Source organism: Oryzias latipes, chromosome 20 (genome assembly GCF_002234675.1).
Source record: "Oryzias latipes chromosome 20, ASM223467v1".
Taxonomy (NCBI): Eukaryota; Metazoa; Chordata; class Actinopteri; order Beloniformes; family Adrianichthyidae; genus Oryzias; species Oryzias latipes.
Window position 1 is genome coordinate 19893108 of NC_019878.2, and position 13776 is coordinate 19906883.

Consider the following 13776-nt stretch of genomic DNA (forward strand, 5'->3'; position numbering starts at 1 on the left):
TGCTCAGAGATATGCAAAGGCTTTTATGCAAATATAATGAGGGATGCAAAACAGCCAGGAGATACAAAATTATCACTGACAAACAAAACAAATCAGCTGAGACAGATGAGAAGTGATAAAAGCGTGCATTTTATAAGGCTAAACCCGTGCAATTGTGTATTTTGCCCTCAACATTTAAGCTAAACATGAGTATTTTTATTAAATTGAATTCACTCCTACATACCCAGGTCACAGATTTCAGGTTTTTTAACTACATGAAGTCAGTGTCTGACACATTTATAAACCTTAATGAATGCAAAGTGGTCAAAATGTGTAATCCATGCGCTGCAACATGCATCCACTACTGCACAGTTGAACTAAAATAAAACCAAAATTGAACATAACATTGCACATGCTTGTCTTGTAATTTTAGCAACATGTCCTGAAGAAAGTTTGGTTTAAAAAAATTGGTCTAATTGTCCGTTTGAGCGCAAGCATCTGACAACATCTGGTTGGATCTGTGTATTTTAAATCCAAATATTGATCTAATCAGCTTTTAGTTTGAAACTGCGTGTAAGTATTTCCCCTTTATACGTTTATCATCTGTGGCACTTTCTGAAACATAACATGGAATTTAAGTATTGGGGCCACATATAAACCAAAGTTTACCTAAACACACCCAAGAGTCAAAATAAACAAATAAATAACAGTACTATTAGAATAGTACATGGAAACATACGATAGGGGTGGCTGTTAGTGTAAAAATACAGACCAAATGATGTGGAAATGTCTCCTACGCTGCCATGGCAACCCCCGTTGATTTCAGCGATGTATCTTCTTTCGATTAAAACTGTCTGTTGTCAAGCGAACCTGACGCGTTTTCCATGGTTTCCACAAACTGCGCAGGCGCAGTAAATGTTTTCCAACATGGCGTCTCCACAGAAGTAGCGGCTAATTTTCGGACGTCAAAAACCTCAAAAACTAAAGAAGCAACTATTTTTTTAAAAAATGCATAGCGAGAAGGTAAGTGAATAATGTTTGGTTTTACTGACTCGGTACGGTTCCTGTGTTTTATTTTCATTCTTGTTGCGTTTTAATCAGGGCGACCAAGCTTATGTTTTGTTTCTAAACTAAAGTGGTTTTTGTGTTAACTGAATAATGAATGGACGTTAAAAAATATTGTTGTTTAGAAAATAACCAAAGACGACACGTGGAGGCCTGCAGATTTAAGGAGACACATCAGGGTACGTTGCTGAGAGTTGAGGAAAATATCATTAGTGCTGATGTGTGGAGAAGACTCAACCCGGTTGCTTGATTTTATTTTTAGGAAACAGGTGACCACAGAAACCAAGGTGATCACTATGTCAAAAGGAAAGAGGACAGTGAAAGGAAAGGACGCGGTGGAGAGTCCACAGAGAGACGTCAAAGAGACTCAGAGGAGTCCAGGCAGGAGAGACATCTGACCAGGGAAAGGGAGGTGGATGCTGAACGAAGAAGAAGAGCGAGCTCGCGACACAGGGACGGAGATGAAAAAGACAGAGAGAAGAGGAGAACGACAGACAGCGACAGGGAAAGAAGCAGCAGAAGAGGAAATAGGGAAGACTTGCATTTTGAGAAGGAGAAAGTTAGGGACAGAGAAAAGCACACTGAAGAGGACAGGGAGAAAATAAGGCAAGACAGAGACAAAGACAGAACACAGGAGGAACGAGAGAGAGAGAAAAGGAAAGAGAGAAGACGATATGAGGAAAGTAGGGAGAGGAAAAGGGAACCATCTGATAACCAGCGCAGAGAGGAGAGGGATGGTCACTACAGAATTGACCATGAAGGCAAGGTGAAACGCAGAGACATCGAAGGCCTAAAACATTCAGAAAGAAAAGAAGAAAGAGGTGTGTATGACTCAATTACCGTAACACGTTTATTTAAAGGGGTGTTTATGGGGAGCAAGCTTTTGTATTTTCTGATTTCAGAGTCCAAAGAGAAACACAGAAAACACAGAGAGGAAAGGGGTGTGTGCACATCAATTATTACCGTATTTTCCGGACTATAAATCGCCCTTTTTTTCATAGTTTGGCAAGGGGTGCGACTTATACTCCGCAGCGACTTATATTAGAAATAAATTGAAATAAATACATTGTTAACCCTCCTGTTATGTTCATTTATGAGGAACAGAGATGATGTTCCTGGGTCAATTTAATGTATGAGGTATGTTAAGTGTTAAGAGTATATTTAGTGACTCAGAGAATCAGCAAACCTTTTTTTACAGTAAGATCTTGAAGGCTAACAACATAATATTGTATTTTCCAATGATTTCATAGATTCAGAAATGCAATAAAAATGACAACTGTTTCTACAAATACAGGATGAAAACAGAGTATTAGTTGGCCAATGATGCTTCATGAAAACAATAAATAAATAGGTTTGACAAAGAATTACTGTGAAGTTATGAGATAAACAGTCCGCTATGATTGTGTCATATGAGGTTGTGCAAGTTATTAGTTCTTGATCTCAGATTTTGTCAAATAAATTTCCCGTCAAAATGCGACTTATAGTCCAGTGCGACTTATCTGAGTTTTTTTTTACTTTATAATGCATTTTTGGGCTGGTGCGACTTATAGTCCGCAGCGACTTATAGTCCGGAAAATATGGTATTTCTTTTTTTTGTACATATATATATATATATATATATATATATATATATATATATATATATATATATATATATATATATATATATATATATATATATATATATATATATATATATATATATATATATATATATATATATATAGGGTTGCTCGTGTGATGCTTACATATCTGTCTGATTTCAGAGTATAAAGAGGAACGCAGAAAACACAGAGAGGAAAGAGGTGTGTCCACAGAAGGTAACAGTTTTCATGTTTTGTTGCTCAAGTGACACCTATACATCTATTTGATTTCAGCGTATAAAGAGGAACACCAAAAACGTAAAGAGGAGAGAGAAAAGAAGCACAGAGGGGCAGAGTATTATGTACGTTTTTGCAATAATACTAACATTTAACTAGCTTGTTTTATAAGACACATTATTTCTTCTGTCTGGGTAAGCATATAACATATAAGCTTATGTGTCAGTATGGGTACATTCGCCCTCTTGTGGGGATTTTCTGCTATGCAGGACGAGAAACAAAAGGATGAAAGTGAATCTAAGGAACGCCGGGACTCCAAAGGATCTGGTGAAAAGGTCAAGTTTTCCCAAAGTGACAGAGGGCGAGAAGAAAGGGAGAAACACAAAGAGAAAAAAGGGAAAAACGAAGAGGAGGATGGGAGAAAATACAAAGAAAGAAGACGCAGGGATGAAGAACATGTTCACTCAGACAGAAGTATCTCCAAGAAATCATCATCTGACAAACATGTAAGGAAAACAACAGAGGCAGAGGTTTGTCAGGATTTTTAATTTCTCTGCAAATCAGTGATCCGTTATTTGCAGATTTTGTTCAACAGTTTATGTCCTTTTTTTTTCTCTCCTGCTATAAATCTAGGAATCCAACGTGCTGTCTGACCAGTGGGCTGCTGAAGTTAAAGATGAAGAAGATGGAAAAGAGCCTGTAAGATGTTTTAGTTTTGATGTTCTTCTTCTTTGTAATTTTTAAGGTTTTTGGTTGTTAATGTTGTTTATATTTTCAGGTTGATGAGGAGGTTTTAGCAGAATACTATGAGGAAGATTTTGAGGTAATGCTGTGAAAGCATAAAGGAAAACCACATTTTGTTTTGTTTTTCACACATAAAAAAACGTATTTGCTTATTCTTTGCATGCCTTAATCACTTTACATTCTAAGAAGCCGGTGAGTATTCAGAGCTGACGTTTGGAAGTTAGCTCCCCTTTTTGCTGTTGTTGAATGGATTTTTATTTGCTAATTAATCATTTTAGTTTTTCTACTCTCAGGACTATGAAGAGGATTTTGAGGAGGAGAGTGCAGATGAACGCGAGGAGGAGAAAGAACCACTGAAACCAGCGGAAAAAGAGGAGCTAACGCTTCAAGAACAAAAAGAAATCGAAGCGATTCAGAGAGCCATGGCTGAAGAGAACAAGAGAGCTGGAACAGCTCAGTCTAGACAAACTGTGAGACAAGAGACTGAAGACAGGCTAAAGTGGAACAAAGGTTTAACTCTTCCTAAAAGTCATCCAGTTTGTTCCAGTGTTTAGTTCGGTGTTACAGTAAACGGGATGCCTTTCCAGACTCTGAAGAGAGCCAGATTAAAGCCTCCCAACGTGGAAAATTCATCGACTTTGTGGCTGCAAAGCGGCGGGAAGTGAGCAAGAAAGATGCTGTCAAACAGATGTAAGTTCACTGGAATTCAAAACATCATGCAAAATTGACAAAAAGATTGATGAGACTGAATAAAGAAATCATATATTTCTGTCTGCAGGAGACGCTGCACAGATTTGCGCCGTTTAATAGATCTGGATTTCTCTGTGACGTTCTCCCTCTTGGACCTTCCACCCGTCAGTGAATACGAGCTTTACATCCGGAACTTTGGAAGTGCAAACACCAAACAGGTTAGTTTTTCCTTTTTTTCTACAAGAACTCTTTAGTCCTTTGCACTTTTTTTCAGAATATGCTTTCTGTTAGGCGTACGCTCAATGCAACGAGGATAACACAGAGCGAGACATCCAGACGGAGGGCATAGAGATGTGTGAGAAGTGGACCCAGCATCCATCGCAGCACAGTGGAGCCTGTGGAGGTGAAGAATAATCCCTGATCTTTGATGCGCATGGATGCTCAGCTTTAGTCATCATCTTTCTTCGACAGATTCAAACCTCGCTCAAGGAGCTCGAGAAAGAACTAGGCAGGATTTGAACTTTGATTCTCAGCGTCTGACATCCTTTCTGCAATCAGCCTCACAGGTTTTCAATTGGGTCGTCAACCTTTGACAATTCAGGTTAAGATTTGTTTCAACCATCTACGGTGACTTTTACTCTCTTTTGTGACCAAATCAAGGTCATGCTCGTCCTGCTGGAAGAGGATCAAGCTGAGAGGAAGTCCCAAATAAAGCTAAAGACTCAACCAGACTCATTGTCGTTCAGTGAAGGAAGCTTGCAGATCAACACCAAGTTGCCTTTTCTTTTTGGTAGACCTTCTTAAAGCGTTTCGATCTGAGCTGAGCTTTATAGAAGCAGTTTGGTGTCCTGGGTCGTCATTTGATAGTCCCTTTTTTATATTTGCAGGCCGACAAGTCAGCTTGGTGCACTTTTCTCAAGTTCAAAGACACACCATGCTGTCAGTCCACATGCCTATTTCAAAGCCAAGCGCTGTGCGTCTTGACAGCAATGCCATCATCTGCATCTGGAACATCTGGGAGCCATCCAGACCTCAGAAGATTCTGCTCTATGAATCTGAGGTGACTTATCTCCAGTTATCATAAACAAAGTAAAAGTAATTGGTACTTATGAAGCCTTTTTTTCTGCATTAAACAGTTTTTATTGAACACTTCTGTAATTTATTGAATTTTATATCTAAAAATGTAATAAACTCAATAATCCAGGGAAACTGAGCATGAATTTATTTTTAAAAAAAGTATAATTATTGTCCAGATTTCTTTTTTATGCTGCTTGCAGATGATTATGACATTTCTAGTATTTTAAATTTAAACTTTTTTTTTAAAATGAATTTAAAGTGCAAGAGAAGCTGCCCAATAATACCAGCAACGTTTTGAAGCAAAAGTTTCCATCAGAAAAAAACAAGAAATCAGGAGGAAAGGTTCTGTTTTTCTGTTTTCAGGTGCAATGTTGCTGCTTCAGTCCTGGAAAGGCCATCCTGGTGTTTGCAGGGACGTCAGTTGGCTCTGTGGTCTTATGGGACCTGAGGGAGCCTGCCAGTAATCATTACAGCTTAAAGATCGGAGAGAACGAGTGGACCGTCAGGCAGCCCACCTTCTCCACCGGTGAGCCGAATGAGCTTGAGCCAGTTCCCCTGACAAGTGCTAAACTTGCTTCTCAACCTGAAAAAGCGCTTCAGCTTCAGAAGTTGATCAATTGCTGAAATGAACTTTATCATCTTGTCATCACAGATGCCGTCATGGCAGGGACAGGTCACCTTTCACCTGTGACCTCTGTTGAGGTCGTTCCCTCCGTTGGGGCTGGAGCAACGTCTTTTTTATCACCAGACGATGGTATGAAAACTGTATCATTATGAAAACATGGTTATATTTCTTGACTTTTTTTTTTATGACCCAGAGTCTTCAGGATTGACATTCCAACTGGCTTCTTTGGATGAAAGCGGGGTGTTAAATTTCTGGGTAAGATAAGCTAAAAAAATAAATAAAAACAAACAAATATTTTAAGTAAAGGTCACAGGAAACACGCATCTTATGTTTTCTTGCCTGTTCTGCACATGGATTCACGGTTGAAATATTTTTAGGCACAGTATCCCCTTACAGGCATGTCACTGTCAATCATTCAAGCCCCTCTCAGACACGTTTTACTGCCCCTCAGTCTGACAGCAGCAGAACGAGCTAGAGGAATGATCACCATGCTGCTTTTCAGTAACAATTTGCTCTGCCAGACAAAGTCTGACAGCAAGTCTGACCCGCTGCAGATTTGGTACAGTGACTCTATATAAATAATAAAGTAATCCTTCAATTCAATGACTTCTACTTCAATCTGGTTCTGGTGAACAAAATGTAACTTTATTTATGTATAAACTCCAAATATATTAGAAAAACTTATGTCATATCTAAAATGACGTTTTTCCAAAGCTGTCAGGACACTCTTAAACAAAGATGGGAGGGTTAGAAAAACAAAGCAATGAAAATAGATGTTGTGTTCATGAAAAAAAAATATTGCCAACAGGGGAGGAGTTCACTAATAAAGAGATATGGCCCCAGGACAGAAGCTTGGGGCTCACCAAAAGTAACTTGATGGTTAAGATGTGACAACACGTAGTTAAAAGAACTGGTTTCAGCGACAAATGTAAGATTTAAAACCAAATTGGAGGGGTTTTAGAGAATAAAGGATAAATTAGGAGATTGTGTCAGTCTGACTGAGGAGGGTGAGGATGGTGAATAAATTCGAGTCAGCTGCCATGAGGAGTTCTGTGTTTTTTTAAGAGCAGTTTCAGCACAATTGTTTTTTTTAAGAATATTGGTATTGATTATTGAAATGATTGGAATTTAGCAGTACAGTTTTTTTTTGTACCCTTTAGTTTTAAGGCACATGGGAATAAATCCAGTGGTGAGTGAGGAATAAAGATTGTGCAGATGAAGGGAAACATGGAGGGAAGGCAGGATGTCATCAGAGAAATGGATAGTGGACTTTTTCAATTTACTGATTAGATTGTAGATCAGTAATTTGTATTTCAATTAACATTTGAACTTTTTTTTAATCTACGTTTAATCAAGAAGAAAGATAGGGCCAACAAATAATATTAAAAGATTTGATAAATCTCTGTAAGTTGTGCTTCCAAATCCTCATTATAATCAGTCACTGTTGGACTTGGTGGCTTTTTTCTGCAATCTTCAAGCATGTAGATGTTTCAAGTTTTTGTTTTTTTTTCCCGCTTGTGTCCTTTAGGTGGTGGTGGAGCTCCCAAAAGGCAGTGAAGCAGGCTCTCCAACAGATCTAGGTCACATTTTTAAGCCTCCCCCTCTTTCCTCACGTTCTCGTCTTTCTCATCCTCGTGCCTCAGCCGTTACCTGGTATCATTTGTCCTGTTTGCAGGTCTCTGGCCTGGGGGAAAAGTAAAGCTGCTTCACAGCTCAGCCATTCTGACGTCTGAGAGGTGAAATGTATAAATCCACCAGCTACTGGACTTTTATATATTTACTTATATATAAATATATGTCTCCCTTTGCACACATCTGGCCCCCTTCTTGTGCGCCTCAACGTGTCATAACATGACTGTGGCTTGATGCTGCAGCAGGAATAGAATGCCGTACCATGTTCCACTATTGAGGTTTATTTTTGGCTGTGAATGGTCCAACCACTGACTTGCTCTTTTGCCTTCTTTTACTTGCACTTTTTAGGTCATCGCAGCACAACGCCGTAAAAACGGAGCCCTTAGAGGCACTTCTTTTAAAATTCCTGCCGACAGACTCCAATCACTTCTTTCTTGGCACTAATCGGGTGAGAATCACTCACGACGTTTTAAATGAGATTTCCATTTCTATGAAATACTTCTCATCTCAATTTCTTCCCAGGGTCTGGTCAGGCATGGAACAACTTTTGGTTTGAAAGCTTCACCGAGGTTTTACAGGTTTCAGGAGGTTGAAGAGCGACCTGTTGATGTCTGCTCAATCCACTTCTCTCCCTTCAGACCCGACTGCTTCTTGGTAGGATGGGTTCAAAGTAAATTTGCTGCATTTAGTAGAAAAAGACATTAAAAATTAAACAATCAATCCCACTTTTTCAGCCTGGACCCAGAAGTCTGTTAGCTTTGCTAGACATCAACTGTTATTAGATTTTTCTTAAAGTTTCACTTTATTTTAAGAGTTCCCAGTGATCTTTTAATTATGATTATGCCGTTTTCAGCCAAAAATGAACTAGGATATATGTTCAGCAAAAGCGACAGTAGTTCATCAGAAACTTTGTTGTGTTTGGGACTGTTCAATCAATCTATCAACCACTTTATTTATATAACACTTTTCATCAACATGCTGTCAATCACAAGGTGCTTAACACAAAATACTCATATAAACATCAGTTAAATACAATAAAGAAAACTAATAAGACACATTGGATTAAAAGCAACAGGAATAAAAAATAGACAAAAAGGATGGAAACGCTGTGACATAAATTTGCCACAGATCAATCCCACAACCCTTTTCCGTTACCCATAATTGAAAGCTCTCTGTTTACACGCTCTCCCGCTAGTGTACAGCCCCTCACACACACCCAACCTAACATTAACCAGTGCCAGCTCGGACGAGGAAAAGGAGACTTACGTGGATCTAAAAATGGATGTATCAGAATGGATTTTAGCAAGGAGGTTGTGGCCTGCCCAGTGAATTTTCTGCGCAACAAATACAATCTTTTTATATTCATCTCCACCTGATTGACAATTTTGAATAACAAAATACTCAGAAAAGCTATTTTCAGACTAATTTTCTCAATATATGTCCTCCATCATGAGAAAAATGCCACTAGAACATGTTTTGAAAAGAATTGTTGAACATCATCTGATCTAAAAGTTGTGATGTCTCTGTTGCCCAGGTGGGTTGTATGGATGGCAGCATTAGGATGCACACAGTTAGCCGGGAGCGTCCTGTGGCAGAGTGGAGCGGCAGCACAGCTGGAGAACCAGTGCTGTCAGTGGAGTGGGCTCAGACCAGACCCACAGTATTCTGCGTTCTGGATGCTGCTTCAAACCTTCAAATTTGGGATCTAATGAAAAATGAGGCACAGCCTGTGATCACAGAGAGAATGAGTGATGATAGGTGAGTCCATGACAGCATATTCCTCTTCACGCCTCTGTTTAAAGCCCTGATTACCTGTGTTTTCTTCTCTGGTTTGTTGGCGTTTAGGCTGACAGCTGTGTCCGTGTTTGGGGACTCGGGTCAACAGAACATATATTCCGGAATAGCTTTAGCACACGAGTCAGGAAAAATAGAGCTGCTGTATTTTACAAAAGGTTTAACCGAGCCGTGCTCTGGAGAGGCGGAAAAGCTGGATTGTTTGATCAATAATGCCATTTAAAAACCAACATCTTCTAAAGCTGCTTGTCTGCAGCAATTTCACTCTACATGAGCATAAAGTTCAATTTATCTGCATTTATAACAGACATGTATTTATTTCTATACTTAATAACGCACATGAAGAAAATGTATCAGTAATAAACCAAATGCTACTTTTTTTCTCTCCTGTATATAGCTTCAAAGCATTTGCAGTATAAAGTTTAAAAATAACCGCATGCACAAATGTTGTGGCAGGCATTTTCACTTTTATGGTAACATATTTGTGTACCAGTTTGTTCTGCGGTCCTTTAGTAATAAAACATACAAATATAAATGTGACAAATACAGTTTGGATCCTTTTGAAACACTTAAAAAGAAAAAAAAAGTATATTTTTTATTGTCTTGTTCAGAATAAACTTTACATTGAGTATTTTCTTTTTCTTTTGGAAGGGTGTGCGACAGAAGGAAGTTGAGAGTGAATGTGGAAAAGAGTATGGTGATGAGGTGTATGAGGTTAAAGGGTGAACGTAGACTGAATGTGGCATTAAATGGGGAGTTGTTGGAGTGTTTTCAGTATTTGGGGCAGTATGTCTGTGTGGATGGAGGAATAGGGGGGAGGTAGAATTTAGAATGAACGAAGTACGAAAGATATGGGGGGGGGGGGGGGTGTGAAGAGAGTGTTTGAATGTAGGTCACTGGGAAAGGATGCGAAAAGAAGATTGTATGAGGGTGTGGTGGTGCCTGCAGCGTTATATGGGGCTGGAACATGGAGTCTTAAAGTGGTGGAAAAGAGGAAGCTGAATGTAGTTGAGATGAGATGTTTGAGGAGTATGTGTGGTGTGACGCGTATGGATCATATGAGAAATGAAGTAAGCCGAGAGAGAACTGGTGTGATGCGAGAGTTGGCTTATAGAGCAGAGCAAAAGGCACTGGGATGGTTTGGACATGTTGAAAGAATGGAAAGGGAGCGATTGGTGAAAAAGGTATACAAATCTGATGTGAGTGGAGTGAGAATGAGAGGAAGACCGCGAATGGGATGGACAGAGGGTGTAAAAAGAGCGTTGAATGCCAGAGGGATGACTGTGGTGCAGGGGAGAGAGACTGCTCAGGACAGGGATGGGTGGAGAGAGTTTGTGTATGAATGAATGGATGGGTATGGTAGAGGTCTGGCCTTGGTATAAAGCGGCAAGGGGAAACCAGCCTTGGCTGAGGCCCTGCTGTGGAGGTGCCCACACTGGGCTGTGCAGCTGACCCTGGTGCAGTTCGGTGTGGCTTAGAACAGGCCTTAGACCAGTCACATACACACACACACTGAAGGAGGAGGGTTTGGGGAAGAGAAGGAGGGAGTTAAGAATGTGAGCCCTGTCTAGGCTACCCCACTTTTGTCACTCACCTGGGTATAAAGATGGATATAGATTTTGTTTTTCTTAACCCAGCCTACAGAGCTAAAGACAAAGAGAGCTATAAGGGGGCACTAAGTACCAGTTCTCAAAAGAGGTGGAACAGGCGAGAGCTCGGTATAATAAACGCCTGGAAGAGCAATTCTCTGTCAACGACGTCACCTCTGTTTGGAGAGGGCTTAGGCAAATCACCAACTACAAGCCGAGAGTCTAAAAAGCTGCTGACGACCTTCAACTGCCTGAGAGGCTTAACAACTTTTATGCCAGGTTTGAAGTCCCACCCCCCCTCCTCGACCCCCCTCACTGAACAGGTTTCCTCAGCAACTTTGGAGCCACATTCCTCCCCCATCACTCTCACTGAGGACAGCACAACCCCTCCAGACCACCTCTCCCCCACCACTGTCTTCTTGGTGACAGAAGAGGAGGTGCTCAAGCTTTTCTGTAAGCAAAACCAACGGAAGGCTCCGGGCCTGGATGGCATCTCCTCTGCCACCCTGAAACACTGTGCAGGCCAACTGGCAGTGGTCTTCACAGACATTTTTAACTCCTCCCTGGAGTTCTGCCACGTCCCGGCCTGCTTCAAGCTGTCCTAACGGACCGGAGGCAGTGTGTGCGGCTGGGGAAGAATGTCTCCACCACCCAAACTATCAGCACAGGATCTCCACAGGGCTGTGTACTTTCACCTCTGCTCTTCTCCCTGCACACCAACTGCTGCACCTCCAGCCATGACTCTGTCAAATTGATCAAGTTTGCAGATGACACCACCCTCATCAGGCTCATCTCTGACGATGATGAGACTGCCTACAGGAGGGAGGTAGACCGGCTGGTGTTGCGGTGCAGCATCAACAACCTGGAGCTGAGCAACCAGAAGACAGTGGAGATGATAGTGGACTTCAGGAAAGTCACAGCCCCCTCTCATCCTGACAGACTCTCCCATCACCATAGTGGACTCTGTGCGTTTCCTCGGCACCACCATCACCCAAGACCTCAAGTGGGAGCCGTCCATCAGCTCTCTGCTCAAAAAGGCCCAGCAGAGGATGTACTTCCTGCGGCAGTTGAATAGAGCCAAGCTGCCGGCCCAGAGGATGGTGCAGTTCTACACGACCATCATTGAGTCTATCATCACCGTGTGGTGCGCTGGAGCCACAACCAGCGACATTAACAGACTTCAGTGTATTGTGCGTTCAGCTGAGAAGGTGATTGGCTGCAGCCTTCCATCTCTCCAGGACCTATACGTCTCCAGAACCGGGGGACGTGCAGGTCGGATAGCAGCCGACCCTTCTCACCCTGGACATGGTCTACTTGAGCCACTCCCTTCAGGCAGGAGGTTAACCAGAACCTCAAGACACAAGAACAGTTTCTTTCCCTCTGCAGTCAGACTCATGAACACCTTTTAACTCCTCCCCCCTTAAACTTCACTTTTGCACTACTTAATCTATTTATTGTTCTGATCATTTAAGTCAGACAACTTTTGCAGTAAGAAATATTTGACATACTTAATTTTCCACATTCTTTAAGTTGGCATTCACATCTTTTCGTTTGGCATAAGGCTCCGTTCAATTCCATGAGAAATTTCCATAAAACTTTCGGGTAACAAAACCCCCCTTTACGGAGCCTACAGGCGGAAGCCGGGTAGGAGAGAGGGGCGAAGAATGAGCGCTGAAGGTAAGAAAGAATGAACAACTGCGCACCTGGGCTTAAATAGGACGCTGAGCAGGTGAGTTAATTGACTGAACCGCCCTAGGGTACTTACCTGTAAAACACTGCTGCGAGTGCCCGCCTGAAAATACGACAAGTCGTCATTGGGTGATTTTTTAATTTTGCTTATCCTTGTTCATTTTTTCTATCCTTAAGTGTTTTATGTTGCACATTAGCACTGCAGCAAATTCCAATTCTGTGAAACTGCTCTGTTCACTGAAAATGACATAAACACTCCTTGAATCCTTCAGAAAAGAAAAAAATATACATGTACCGTATGTATATATATCGTTTTGAGTTATTTAGAAGGAAAAGGAGGTGCTCAAAAACCTGCACAACTAAAAAACAAAAAACATTCATTTTATTCTAATGGCTGTAACGACATCCTCAAAAAACTCGCCTCCGTTTCTAAGAAACAGCTTCTAAGAATGATTCTTTTACACAAAATTCTTATTTTCACCCACACATTGAACTTTTTCCTGTAGTAGACTTTTAAAGCTCTCAGGTTGTCCGATCGACTGGATCAGCCAGCTGGACTTCATATTTCTGAACTGTGATGTTCTATAGAGTGAAACATGTGATTGATCTGTTTTGTTCAGATGTGAGGTGAAGCTAGAAAACTAATCAATACAGAGAAGCTGCACACGCTTTCGAGCAGAAGGGTCCTGACAGAGTTCAACGTGTGTGTTACAGTTACTACAGCTTTGTTGTAACACTGTGCTCTTTAGAAGAGCAGCTACGCCTATATGAATGTACGTTTGTAGACCAAAATGACTGAACAGTTTGAACAAGTTTCACTGCGACAACACTGTGATACTGTACTCCTTTTAACATTTGAATTTAATATCTGATGATGTGTTAAACTAATTATTAGACAAATGTACTTAATGTAATGGAATTACTTCATTTCAGTTAAATGTAATTAACTGAATTTCTTGACTTATTTATAGAATTCCAGGGATTATTTGATTATATTCAAATTAATATTGAACTGATCCTTCGATCAAGTTTCAAATCTCCAACCAGAACAGACGGGATTTTGACTCAATCA

The 13776-nt window shown here is 40.8% G+C and overlaps 1 protein-coding gene across 4 annotated transcripts; it reads left to right on the plus strand.

Annotated features, from left to right (window-relative positions):
• The first annotated feature begins 874 nt into the window (after positions 1-874).
• wdr60 (WD repeat domain 60) lies at positions 875-10055 on the plus strand. 4 transcript variants are annotated; one of them, XM_023950024.1, is made up of 26 exons: positions 875-1002; positions 1170-1223; positions 1307-1865; positions 1947-1985; positions 2811-2849; positions 2922-2989; positions 3134-3394; positions 3498-3563; positions 3643-3687; positions 3795-3800; positions 3902-4118; positions 4196-4298; positions 4387-4516; positions 4590-4701; positions 4770-4864; positions 4959-5088; positions 5186-5358; positions 5739-5901; positions 6028-6129; positions 6194-6255; positions 7529-7580; positions 7676-7736; positions 7981-8080; positions 8155-8286; positions 9167-9390; positions 9478-10055. In XM_023950024.1, exons 1-26 carry the CDS (start codon positions 988-990, stop codon positions 9647-9649), a joined length of 3180 nt encoding a protein of 1059 aa, XP_023805792.1. In that variant the 5' UTR covers positions 875-987; the 3' UTR covers positions 9650-10055. The 4 variants fall into 4 exon arrangements, with proteins under 4 accessions (XP_023805792.1, XP_023805793.1, XP_011487298.1 ...); XM_023950025.1 differs by having other exon boundaries at positions 3134-3370; XM_011488996.3 differs by lacking the exon at positions 3795-3800.
• The last annotated feature ends 3721 nt before the right edge of the window (positions 10056-13776 follow it).